The sequence below is a fragment of the Myotis myotis genome, unplaced genomic scaffold, assembly GCF_014108235.1.
Source record: "Myotis myotis isolate mMyoMyo1 unplaced genomic scaffold, mMyoMyo1.p scaffold_m19_p_5, whole genome shotgun sequence".
Classification (NCBI taxonomy): domain Eukaryota; kingdom Metazoa; phylum Chordata; class Mammalia; order Chiroptera; family Vespertilionidae; genus Myotis; species Myotis myotis.
The window spans coordinates 78625573-78639946 of NW_023416357.1; the positions used below are offsets into that span (position 1 = coordinate 78625573).

Consider the following 14374-nt stretch of genomic DNA (forward strand, 5'->3'; position numbering starts at 1 on the left):
GCAACCTGGGCATGTGCCCTTGACCAGAATCGATCCTGGGACCCTTCAGTCCACAGGCCAAGGCTCTATCCACGGAGCCAAACCAACAAGGGCGAGGATGGGCTTTTGATGGCAGTGCTTTCAAACAGCAAAAGGAAGAGAGCCAGGGCTTACCAAATACAAGGAGCGGTCTTACCTGTGCAGTTTCTTTCCTCCATGTCTAGAGCAAAGCCATTATTGCAACGGCACTTGAAACTTCCAATTGTATTTCTGCACTTTCCATAGGTGCACATTCCAGGAAAAGCTTTGCATTCATTGATATCTAAAAGCAGAGTAAAGCCGGACTGAAGAGTTGGTTGATATAAAAGAGTAGGCCTATCATTTTCAGCTTAAAATCTATTATGATGGAAAAGAAAGTATCCAAGTCAAAAATGTCAATGATCACATTGATGCCACACAAAAAGTTTCAACTGTGAAAAAGATTCTGTGTTCTTCATGAAGAATTTTGATGCCTTTATTTCTGCTCGTTTGTTTTGTAAAGTATAGGGATCTAGAGAAGTTTTCGCTACATTGGGGCTGCATCTAGTTGGAAAGCAGAGTTACAGTAGAGTGATAGTAGGAAAGCGAGATTAACAGACTGTTTTGTATCTTTACTTCCACATCATCTTATATAGGTGATTTTCACACCTGGGATATAAGGTTGGCCACAAATTATGCCTACCAAAGAAAATAAAGTGGGAAATCAAATGTCTGAAGCAAAACCAAATCTCAGAGAATGTGGAGGGTGAGTGTCAGTGTAGGGGAATGATGTGCCGCTCAGTTACCTTTGTAAAATGGCCTTCCAGTAAGGACATCCCCTCTGTTAGCAAAGCCAGGACCCCTGGGGCACAGGGTGTCGTACTCCTTGGTGCCAGGTTTGGGGCATTCCTCACACTCGGTGCCCCAAGCTGCCCCCACGGCACAGCAGCAGGCATCCATGCGGAACTTCCCAGGAACAGGATGGACGCATTCATCTTCATCCCACTTCAAGTAGCACTGCTCCATGCGGATGTCTATGCGGAGGGTGAAATTGCAATTTGAGATGAAGTTGTAACACTGAACTTTCAGATACCGAACTTCTGCTCGGTGCCTGGCATGAAGCCAGGCCCTGGAGACTCAGCAGAAGGTGAGAACCACAAGCCCAGCACCTCCTGGAGTGGAGTCCATAATGACAGTCATCTAATGAGAGCAAGGTGGGTTCTCCTTCAGTATTACTTAATTCTCACAAGCCACCTTCAGGAGAAAAGGTTCCCTTGTGACAAGGCTCTTCCATATCATCACCTATGACCCCCTTCTTGTATTGCTCACTTCAGAAAGAATGAATAATTTCAGTGACAGATTCTTCTTGTTCACTGAATGGTTTAGAGTGGCTTGTGAGCAGTCCTGTCCCATCCTAGTTATAAACAGTAATGATCAACTTGAATCTACTGGCCAATTGATACAAGGATTAAAATACCTTTATAAAGAAAAACTATTATTGCACTTAAAGTTTTTTTTCCTGCCAAACTTATCTTTCACCATGGTTTTTGCCCTAGGTTATGTAAATCTGCTCTAATAAGGGGTCAAATTATTTGTTTAAATGTCACATTTTCCCTTCAACTTCAAAGCATACTAAAGTCTAGGCATGCTAGCTAGGACCTCAGAAGATCAATCAACAGTCACAAAATAGGGTAAATTAGCATAATCTATAGATAACACATTTATCTGTTAGCCAGTAGAGTTGTTGGTCAAACTACAGTCAAACACTTGGCTGTTAAATTGCAAATATGGATAATGAGTTCAGAAAAGGCTTTCCTTAACCAAATAACATGTTTTACTTGATAAGATTATTTAAGATATTAAATCCTTTCCTAAACCTGAAAACTGTTTAACAGAGGAAAAGAGATCCCTAATGGAAATGTAAACACAAACAAATAAATGTGTTTTCTATTTTACTGTCAATACTGATTCTTTCAAGTTCTCAACCAGAAGTAATATCAACTCTAGCTACTTCCTTTAGCCTAGTATTACATACATTTCCAAGTATTATAATTAAGAAGTCCTATTTTTAAAGAAAAAATAACAGTGGCAAATTTTTATTTTGATTTGGTAGACTGAATATAGATATTCACAGTAGGTGATTTTGCCCTAGATAGCTGCATTAACACCAACCAAAAGCCACATTCCCCATCAGTGTGAGATGTAACAGTAATCCAATGAGTCTCCTACCACAAGACACTCAGGGACTGGTCTCACTTATAGCCAACTTTATCCTATGCTGTCACTAGGGCAGTAAGGATCTTAACAAGATGTGACAGTTTTATTTAAGTACAGGTAGCCTGAGAACTCTGGCTTGAGTCAAATTGTTTCTGATGTAATTGAGGTAATTTGCTCAAGAAGCTATTCTGGAATTAATCTCTCTCTTTTTCTTTTTTTTAACAAAGCATTTGAACTAAGGATGTAAAAAGTTATGATAGCCTGGCAGAGTAATCTGGTGTCTTTACTACGCAGATTCATATCAGTATTTACATCAGGAATCAAAACACTGTCAGCACACTTGCCACATAGGGTCTGTGAATGTTTTGATTGGCTTGCACAGAAACTAAAATATAAATTTGGAAGCCTCTGGATGGTTTATGTACTCTACAGTTTGCTGCAATCCCCACCACTCCTTATTACCACCTCACTCATTTATATTACCTGCCTGTCCCCTCAAAGTGTTGCGGTTTGGGACCCCTGATTTAGATAAATTCTATCAAAGCAGTTTACCTCTATTTTTATTCTCAGAAAATTTTACATTTTCATATGTCAATCTCTTCTCAAAACTTTCTCACATCTCCAGCTACAAGCAATTAATGTAGCATAATTCAAGTAGTGACAAAAACATTTAACCAAAGTACAGAGATAAAAAACTCAACACATCGTTTTAGAATATTACAGAAGGTTTAATTTTGAGGGATGTTATTGGGAATTAATTCTGCTTAGTGATAATTCACAATCCATGATATATCTTCATAAACAGTATCCTTTGGTTACTGAAGGCAACTTGATTTCATTAGTCACTTAGCATACTGGCACTCTGTCATCTTCAAGAGACACTTAACTTTTTTCTAAACTTTGTAAATAATTTAAGCATAAAATCTGAAAAGAATTTTTCTTTATACAGACTTTGAATATCATAATTTCTAAACATTTCCATATGATTTTACAGTCAGACCTTATATTTAAATGTCATAAAAATTAACTTAAAATCTGTGTTAATTATAATAACTAAACTGTATAATATTGCAAACATTTTTTTCTTACCACTAATTTTAAAAATCACTGATGTATACATAAATGCCTTAAGGATCTTTGAGTATAACATTACCATTGCTCAGGCTTTGTCTATAAACTTAAAATTAAAATACAAACCCATATAAGGTTATTTTTAAAACTTACTTTTCCATTGCATATTGGAAAAATCCGTTAGGTAAATAAAAGATTGTTTAGATACAGAATTAATACAAGTTTCTTTTCAATCATGAAACTCAACTTCAGTCAAGCATGACATTGATAAAGAGTAAGGTCAACAAGGCATTTCTATAATACAATGTTGAAAGAAAAAGCTTCTTCATTTTTAGAAAATAAAGCATTAACAAAATTTAAACTGTAAAGGAAGTTAAGGAAGAAAAGGGATCGGTCAATGTTTTCAAAGAGAAACAACATAACTTTGACCATGACTTCCCCCACTGTTGTCTAAGAGCACAGCTGCATTGAGCTAGTAAATGTTAACTTCAAATACTAGTCTCCAATTTTTCTTCCATGTTCAAAATATACATAGTTCTCTTATTCGATTGACTCAGTGTGAAAGCTTGAACTTGCCCAAAATATCTGATTAAAGAAATTTAATTTGGGAGGTAAAATTTTGAGCAGTATCAACTTTCTGTATTTTACAGAAATCATTTCATTGAAAAACGTTTATTTAAAAAATATCCATTAGTGATTTTCCCTCAAAATATCTCATTTAAAGTGTTTCCAGCTACAACCTAACGGTTTTTGACTGGTCACTGCCCAAAGAATAAGAAAAATTCATGGCTGTTTTCATGCATAAAATAACACAAGGGCATGAACCTACCCAAACACACACGGCCAGTTCCATCCAATGTAAGGCCTTCAGGGCACTCACAATGAAAAGATCCTTTGCTATTGATACAGCGTCCATTTGGACAAACACCAGGAAACACCTCACACTCGTTAACATCTGCAGGGAAATGAAGCAAGTGCAGGAATAAAGATGTTACAAATAGAAAAGGCAGGTGTAGTCTTACTTCCCATATAGTATATTCAACTTGCAATATAATGTGAATTATTACTTGAGCTAAGTAAAAATATTCCACAATACAGCCACTGGTTTTCCTAGACACCAGCTGTGAAAATGACCACAGCCCTGCCTGTCCATAGAACACAGCCCAGACGTGTTCCTCTGCCAGCTGCTCTGTGCCTCAAAGGCTATTGGTGGCCTCATGAAAATTTACGCAATGGTATAAAGAGGAAGAATGGGAGACTCTAAGCTGTTTCCTAAGAGTAGTATTCTAAAACATTTATTGATTACATTGAGTATTTTTATTGAAACTTCAAGAGTTTTGAAAATGATAAATATTTCCAAAGTGTGAGAGTCAATGACAATTTTACATACTGCTCTAAAGATTTACAATATCATCTGGGAATACACTCACCTTCACAGGTAACACCTTTAATCCTGGCAAAACCTCTTGGGCAAGCTGTATCTGTGAGAACAACAGGACACATTTTACTTCACTGTAAAAGAAAATACATCTGTCTGAAGCTCAAGAAACAGTATAATGGAATCTAAATGGAACTAGTAAAAACCACAAGCTGGGGAGTAGAGGACAAGGATGCCAGCTGCCCTCTGCTGAATTCAGTGTGGCACATGACATGCTGTGGTAACACCATCAGTGCTGACCCATATTGTAGTCCCATAATTTCTCCTATGAAAATTCCTTTTTGCTTTCACATTGCCAATGGAATTATAAATAAACAAATAAAAGATTTAAGGAAACATCGTGTTCTACAAGGACATATGCCAACAAGGACACTAGAGAATACTGATAGTCATCCAGCAGCTAAATACCAGCTGACTCCCTTCCTTGTCTAAAATATTCAGAAGGGCCTGGCTGGGTGGTTCAGTTGGTTGAAGCATTGTCCTATACACCAAAAGGCTGCGGTTTTGATTCCTGGTTAGGGCACATACCTAGATTGAGGGTTTGATCCCCAGTCGGATGTTTATGGGAGGCCACTGATCAATGTTTCTCATAACAATGCCTCTCTCTCTTTCTCACTGTCTCTGTCTCTGTCTCTCTCCGTCCCTCGCTCTAAAAATCTATAAACATATCTCCAGGTGAGTTTAAAAAGAAAAGACGTTAAAAAGGTTTGGTTACATAAAAGGATAAACCAAATACATATTTTAAGAAATGAATAAATTCTACCATAAAAGACAACATTTTAGGGAGGGTAATGATGTTGTAGCCCTCCTCACTACGGAAATACACAGTGGACAAGGTGCCCAGCTGAGGAAGAAGCTTTCCAATGAGAAGCCAAGAGCCCCTTGGTCAGGCTCCTACCTAGCTCACAGCGCTCACAGGGACTCCCCCAGGCGGCTCCAAGGGTGGCACAGCATTCAGATTTCAGAGTGGCTCCATTAATGTTCACCTCACAGCGATTGTCCTGGATGTTGAGCCAACACGTCCCTTTCAGGCTGTCTAAAAATGAACAGGAAAGGATGGGGAGCTTTCATCTTTTGTATACACCAAAAACATTTTCATAGTATTAAAAAACACAAAAGGGTTATTTTTAACAAATGTTAATAGCATATCCTTTGAACACATTTACATGAATATGCACTTAAATACAGTATATTACATACACGTGAATAAAATATTGTACTATATGTATCTCACACAATAGAGTAATTCATATAATTATACCTGCTGGTATTCTAGGAGCAGCCACTATTGCCCAAGATGTTATGCTTGTACTTGCGAACACAAAGCATTACCATAATAAGATCACTACTTTTGTGAAAAATAGTCGTAAGATTTGTCCTTTATGATAACTGCTTTGATATTTAAGATTTTGTCAAATAATAAAATTCCTCAAATAATCTCTAATTTCCACCCAATACACCAGTATTTCTCCAGCTGACGACGCTTATTTGATGAACAATTTGAAAACACAAAAGAAATTAAAAAGGTAAAGAAGAAAATAAACATCTCCTATAAAACCACCAATAAGACATACCAGAGCTAATATTTGATGTATTTTCTTGCAGGCATTTACCTATGTGTAGTTTTATTTCCAGTTCAAAAAGCAACACATATTTACAATAAAGAATTTGAAGAAACCAGGCAGCAAAGAAACTATAAAACTCATCTGCAATCCAACTATCTAGCGATAACTACTACTGATATTTTTAGACCATGTCTCCACATCAAATTGAAGTTCCTCCTTCCATGACTGTTAGGTAACTGATTCTGAAGCAGCAACAAGGAATCCAGTAAAATACTGACATGGCAAAAAGTAAGTGTGTAAAATATGTCATTTATAAAGCTTCCCTTGTAGAACTGGGCACAACAGTTACCAAAGCTCTTGGTAACATGCAGATTCCTAAGTGTCCAGGTGTGAAGCCCCAAATCTTCATGTGACAAACTCCTTAGATGGTTCCAATGCAGGTGATGTGTAAAACACAATTTAACAAAATCTTAATAGCATACCGTGACACACAGATTTGGAAAACAATGAAGAAAAAGCATATCCCAACATTTATTTAAAACTCGATTATTTTAAAACTCAATTAATACAGTTTTACTGCTAAAATTCAATAATAAAAACAAAACATAACCAGAAACACAGAAGAGGAACTACGATGAATCTGGCAGGTCCATGAAGGGATAACTGGTAATTTCTGATTCCGTATGGAACACAGCAGTGGGCAAGAGGAAGCTACCTGAAACCCAAGTCCTCTGGGACAGAGGTTGAAACAAAACAAACAAATCTGTCATTGACTGGATACAGAGAGTTACGGGGCAAGGATGTGGAGAAGAGATGGACAGCCACTCTGCATTTTATTGTTTTGAGATTTGGTTTGAGTAAAAACCGTATACAAATGAAAAAGACTTGTTCATCGGCATTTGTATCAGGCCTCAAATTACAGGCTTTTTATAGGCTTAAACCTGTAAATTCCATAGCATAGAGGAAACAGAAGCTCCTGTGAGGCTACTGTGTACTTAAATAGGCCATACTACTACCGTGTATTTTAAGGACCAGGACTAATTACTAATGATCACCTTGGCTGTAGTTATTTTAAGTAAGATAATATTGTAATAGCACTTGCTAATATTTATTGAGGTAGCAACAAGCAGTATTAAAGGCTTTCCATGTATAAGCTTATTTACTTAAACAACCCTATATGTTATGCACAATTTGCAGATGAGAAAACTGAGGCAAACTGAGTTCAACTAATTTACCCAAGATCACCCTGTTAGTGTCAGCATCAAGTCAAACCTGCATAGTCTGATTTCAGAGCCCTCACTCTGTAACATCATGCATACTCTCTCTCTCTCCATCTGTCTTATTTGTGTGTATATGTACACACAAAGGATATACATGTAGTTATATAGTCAGGAGCTAGAGAAGATGAAATACTGCCATTTGACAACATGGATGGATCTTGAGAGTATCGTGCAAAGCGAAAAAGTCAGACGGAAAAAGTCAATAACCAGATGCTTCCACTCATATGTGGGACAGAAAACAAGTGAACATACAGGACAAACAAACAAACAAACAAAAGCTCATAGACACAGACAACAGTATGATGGTTACCAGAGGGAAGGGTGGTGAGGGGAGGTGGAAAGGGGAAAATGGGTCAAATATATGTTATTTAAAGGAGACTTGACTTTGGGTGGTGAATACACAATGCAATATATGTGATGTATTATAAAACTGTACACTTGAAACCTATATAACTTTATTAACCAATGCCACCCCAATAAATTTAATACATTTTTTAAGCCTCTGAAAAAATAAAGCAGGGTAAGGAGATTGGAGGCTACAGTAATAGTCAAGAAGAGAAATAATGATGGCTGAGATTGAGGGCTGCTGGTGGTGGTAGTTGAAATATGGATACACTTCAAGTACAATCAACAGGATTTGCTGATGAATTCAATGTGAAGTTTGAGAGAAAGGTATTACAGATGACTGCAAAGTTTTGGGGGCTGGCAACTAAAAGAATGGAGTTATCATTTTCCTGAGACAGAAATGATTCTAGGATATACGGGTTCATGCTGAAAGATACGTTAAATTTGAAATGTCCATTAGAAATGTCTCCAAATGGAGACAACTCTGCAGACAGATGGAAATACAAATCTGCAATTAGTAGAGAGATGAATTTGAGAGTCTATGTAGAGGCCATCTAAGCATGACTGTAGACATTGGAGAAGCTAAGAGGTTCAAAGGTTGACCTTTGGTACACTTCAAGTTTGAAAGTAGGAAAATATGAAAGACTTAACAAAGGAAACTGAGAAACCAGGCTAGAAAAGAGAAAGGAAAAGAGATAAAAAATGAAAAACTTCTTGAGAAGAGGTGAGTGATGAACTGTGCCAAGCATTGCTAATATAGGCTAAGATGAGGAATGAGAATAGACCACTGGGTTGGACAACAGAGAGGTCACTGCCCTTGTCACATCCATGCAATCTGAAGACAGGATGCAGACCCAAACCAAAGATGAAGGCAATGATTGTGTAGAGCAGTGGTTGGCAACTGCGGCCCCTTGAGTGTGGCTCTTCCACAAAATACCACTTGCAGGTGCACATGTACAGTGCGATGGAAACTTCATGGCCACACTCAAGGGGCCAAAGAGCCGCAGGTGGCTCGCGAGCCGCAGTTTGTGGACCACTGGTGTAGAGCCATCAGATATGAGCAATATAATGCATTAATCAATTTTTCTTTTCTATTATCTATACCAGTTGTCGGCAAACTGCGGCTCGCGAGCCATATGCGGCTCTTTGGCCCCTTGAGTGTGGCCATGAAGTTTCCATCGCACTGTACGTGCGTGCCCGCACGTGGTATTTTGTGGAAGAGCCACACTCAAGGGGCTGCAGTTTGCCGACCATTGATCTATACTAATAAAAGGGTAATATACTAATTAGACCAGACATCTTCTGGACATCCTTCTGGACAAAGTCACAGTGGCGGGGCTGAGGCAGAGGTGGTTAGGGGCAATCAGACCGGCAGGGGAGGGCAGTTAGGGGTGACCAGGCTGGCAGGGGAGTAGTTAGGAGCATCCAGCCGGCAGATAGAGGCAGTTAGGGGCAAACAGGCAGGCAAACGGTTAGGAGCCAGTGGACCCGGATTGCAAGAAGGATGTCCGATTGCCGGTTTAGGCCCAATCCCTGTGATCGAGCCTAAACGGGCAATTGGACATCCCCCAAGGGGTCCCAGATTGGAGAGGGTGCAGGCTGGGCTGAGGGACCCCCCCCCCCCATGCATGAATTTTGTGCACCGGGCCTCTATTCCTATATAATAAAAGGCTAATATGCAAATCAACCAAACAGAGGAACGACCGGTCGTTATGATGCGCACTGACCACCAGGGGACAGATGCTCAATGCAGGAGCTTCCCCCTGGTGGTCAGTGCACTCCCACAGGGGGGGTGCCACTCAGCCAGAAGCTGGGCTGGTGAGGGCAGTGGAGGTGGCGGGAGCCTAAGCCATCAGTCAGACATCTCCTGAGGGCTCCTGGACTGCAAGAGGGCGTAGGCCAGGCTGAGGGACCCCCCCACCCCGAGTGCATGAATTTCATGCACCAGGCCTCTAGTAGTTAATATAACTTTTCATCAGAAAACAATCCTTTTTTCAAGCAGTTTACAAAACAGTTTAAGATTATATTTAGGAAGTTTGCAGAATAGATTCTAAATTTCTAATTATTCTAAGTATCTAACTAATTAATGTGTTCTAGATTAATTTTAAATTTGTAACCACATAGGGGAATTTTTATTCTATTCTAAATTTAGAAACCCTTTGAAAGAGTGGTTTCTTTGCAGGCTAAACACAGATTAGAGTCACTTGACAGTCCTATTAAAAAAATCCAGCCCTAGCTGGTTTGGCTCAGTGTTTGAGTGTCGACTTATGAACCAGGAGGTCATTGTTTGATTCCGGGTCAGGGCTCATGCCCAGGTTGAAGGCTCAATCCCTAATGGGGCTCGTGTAGGAGGCAGCCAATCAATGATTCTCTCTCATCTTTGATATTTCTAAAGTTCTCTTCCTCTCCCTTCCTCTCTGAAATCAATACAAATATACTTTTAGAAATCCATAATTTTTCTATAAATATATTTTATTATTTATTTCATTTTAAAAATAGAATTGTTTTAAATTTTAAAAAGCAGATAAAATGATGTCTAAATTTTTAAAATATTAAGTAACTATCTGAGCAGCTTTAGGCTAGAATATTAAAATTTGATCATAATGAATAAAAAAATACATAACACATTGGCTGAGAAAAATATGGTGGTATTTAGTTGCCCAATATAATGACTTGGGAATAAAAAGCCTTTGTTCTTTTTTTCATCAATATAAGGGTAAAGGCCAAAATAATAGAAGTGTTTATGATGAAGCAAAGCTAAGATATCTTTGATTGTCCAAGTGGCACACAGATTTAGTATTCTGAGACATTAATTAACTAATGCTGAGTTCATTTCCTTTGCATAATAAAATAACTCTATCTCAGTTGGAAATTGTGGCTTAGCAAAAATACTTCTGCCTCACCAGATCCAACCCACATGCCTCCTTCCCCCACCTCCCAATCTGGAATTCTATAAGAAGAAAAGAAATGCCCCAGGCAGTCTATTTCCTAATATGGAGAGCTGAGCAAGCCTCACATTCCACCAGCTAACCTGGCATTTCCAAAGGGAAGGTTTTCATTGGTAACCTTGGACTTGGTCATTTCTCTTCATGTTACAAACAGGTGCTCTAGCATTATCAAATTATCAGCTAAATATTGTTAACATCAGATAGAATGCTGAAAATACTATTGTCTTTGGCAAATATTAAATTGAAAATTCGCACTGGCTAGATCACAAAAACTTTCAGTGTATTTGGCACTATGTAAAACTGACATATCTTCCCATTTGCAAGTATACATTTAGCTCACTTTTAAGGTGGATGCTAGCTAATCTACAAATATAAAAGCCTAAGCGACCTTTTGACCAGTAGCTATGACGAGCAGTGACCACCAGGGGGCAGATGCTCAAGGCACAGGCATGAAAACATGGAACAGACTGATGAATCTCAAAGGGGAGGGGGAAGGAGGAAGGGAGGGAAGAGATTAACCAAAGATCTTATATGCCTGCTCCCTCTCGCAATCCGGGACCCCTCGGGGGACTTCTGACTGCTGGTTTTGGCCCAGTCCCCGCAGGCCAGGCCAAGGGACCCCACCGGCCTCTAGTGATATATAAACTGTGATATGCCTAGCCAATGAAGCCATAGACACTAGAAGCAGGAAAAAAAATCACAGAGATAGTTTTATTTTACCCTTTCATGTGATGAATTGCTCCTTATGGTAATTGACCAGATGATTCCTTTTATATATTTGTCCTACTATCATTATCATAAGAACTGACCTTAAATATTTTGAGATATATTAAAAGATGATAGTTTAGAAGTTTTGGAATCTTTCTCCCTTAGAGATTTCCAAAAACAGGAAAATGGTTTTCTTCTCTTCCTTGAAGCCCATAAATTTATGATTGATGGGAGAAATGAGAAAACAATAAATTCTTTCTATTTGTTTAAAGCTAAAAAATCTTCAAATTCTTGTCCTGTTAACTGAATCCAAATGCTATCATATTTTGTTTACCATAGAATGTTGTTTATAAAAAGTATGCAGCAGGGATTTGATTGTATTGATGCCTAAGGCATTCTTAGAGTAACGAATATAATTGTGTGTGTGGTATGGAAACGCTTCTAACTTACAGAATAATATATTATTTATATGAAAAGAACACTTCCTATAATCTAATAAAATTTAAGAGCCTGTCCAGTTTATGTTATCCTGTTTTACACCTATGTTGATAAAAAGAGAAAACGACTAGAGTAACTCCTAATTCTTAAGCTTCCTGTAATCATGTTCTGTTTTATCCAAAGTAAGGCCTAAGGTCTCTGCTTATCTCTGCAGGGAAACCGAAACATCAGCACCGTCATGCGTCTTACCAATACAGATCAATCCTGTTGAGCTGAGTTTGCTGCCAGGAGAGCATTCACAATTGAAAGATCCAAGGTTGTTCCTGCAGGCCCCATTGACACATGGGTTGCTTTCACATTCATTTATATCTACAATCCAGAAGGAAAAGATTCTGTTAGAACTGCCATGTGTTTCTGGAAAATATTATTCCAACAAGCCATGCTATGCCAGAATGTCTGGTAAACTTGGCTCTTGTAATTTTAATATGGATCTATGAGGCATAAAGTGAATGGGGGACGAAGTCATGCATTTTACAGCGTGGATACACACATACAGGCCTGGGGACCCAGTAGGACTGCAGAAAGCAGCCTATTTTAAAAGGGTTTAGTATGCAATCTTCACTACTTTACTATAACTTTACATAAAATGGATCAATTTTCCTCCGTAATAAGATGTAACTGTCTTGTGGGAAATTTGAAATTTGGTTCCATGGAAAGCAACACATTGTTAGGTGCCATGTGCTGTGTACAAACAAAGGTTGACTGTCATTTATGGCTCCATGAGCTTTTGGAAGAATTTAAAGAACCTATAATAGAGATAAAACATCACCATGCTGGCTTTAATTCCAAACTCCTGAAAATAAGGTATAAGAAAATACGGGATAAAACTTCAATGCCAGGTGTAGCTTTCTCCTCCAGTCCTTGCCCACCTCCCTCCTATAGCCTGTTCACATTTATACATGTTTGCTGTGGAGAGTCTTTTAAAGCACATATAAGTTTGGTAAAATAAAAAAGAGAATAAACTTTTAATTGCTTCATATAGACCTTACTATCATTAATTTCATTTGAGTCCTAAATCAAATCATATACCATAATCTAAACCAGCCGTGGGCAAACTACGGCCCGCGGGCCGGATCCGGCCCGTTTGAAATGAATAAAACTAAAAAAAAAAAAAAGACCGTACCCTTTTATGTAATGATGTTTACTTTGAATTTATATTAGTTCACACAAACACGCCATCCATGCTTTTGTTCCAGCCCTCCGGTCCAGTTTAAGAACCCATTGTGGCCCTCGAGTCAAAAAGTTTGCCCACCCCTGAAACAATTCCTATTGACAGTCAGAAGTAAACAGAATTAGAGTATGCCTATGTTCTCAGGTGGTGACTAATGAAAATGTCAAACCAATAAAGTTAAATATTTTAATATGAGTTAATTAAAAATATATGCCAGTTTCAGCTAAAGTACTAGCAATAATATCAAAGACTGACTTTCAGTATAAATTCAACAACTCAATTTAAAGAAGAAATACACAGGTTTCTTTTTGTATTTGATTAATTATCTGAAACAGATCAGCATACCTTAAGACATTTTCTTTTGTCGAACACTAGGGTTTCTGAGTTCACCAGAATACTTAGTATTTTTTTAAACACCTCTTTGAATTAAATATAAAATACTATATTGAGGAAAACATGCAGATAAATAACTATAACACTATAATGCTTACTCTTGACCGTCTCAAGTCAAATGTAAACTAATCTGGTCGTGAAAAGGTAATAGAATTGAAATGCAAATTTAAAAATCAATGTGGAAAACAGGTGTGTTCCTTCTTTCCTAATTCAAAACTAGTAAAGAAGTATCCAGGTAGTCATTTAATTTTTGAAGTAAAAATTGTTTGAGGAAATATAAATACATTTTTCTTTCAGGTTGTCTGTAGCAAGAAAACCTCTTAAAAGAAAAATACAAGAGCAGGTTTTGTAAATATAGCACAGATTTGGAATGAAAAAAATCTATTCCAGAGTACTGAAATTCTTTCAGTAAAAACACAGTGTAAAAAAGGAATCAGATGGTCAAGAAGCAAATAACCAATCTGAGGACTGTCTATATAGAGCTCACCTATTCATTTGTAAGAAGTTCCCCCAACAAAAAATTGTGAATATCATATATTTTCAAAATCCCTATTTTAAATTAAGCAATTATGAACTCCAAACTATAAACACATGCAATGACAGCTACAGATATCAACTGTTTAATTTTTCCTTAAATACAATGTTTTTATGTTATAAATGTCATGGAACCAGGAATTGAAACAGTTCACTGTACATTCCTGGAAATAAACTTCAAAGCACATCTGGTTTACATTTAACTAGTT

The 14374-nt window shown here is 37.8% G+C and overlaps 1 protein-coding gene across 1 annotated transcript in view; it reads right to left on the minus strand.

Annotated features, from left to right (window-relative positions):
* Positions 1-14374, minus strand: part of FBN2 (fibrillin 2) — a 258987-nt gene that overhangs the window by 72450 nt on the left and 172163 nt on the right. The window contains exons 20-25 of the mRNA XM_036310847.1: positions 12257-12376; positions 5622-5759; positions 4716-4766; positions 4115-4240; positions 804-1031; positions 176-301 (exon numbers count right to left, since the gene is read on the minus strand). Of these exons, the coding sequence (XP_036166740.1) occupies positions 176-301; positions 804-1031; positions 4115-4240; positions 4716-4766; positions 5622-5759; positions 12257-12376 (789 nt within the window). The remainder of the gene's footprint in view (positions 1-175; positions 302-803; positions 1032-4114; positions 4241-4715; positions 4767-5621; positions 5760-12256; positions 12377-14374) is intronic.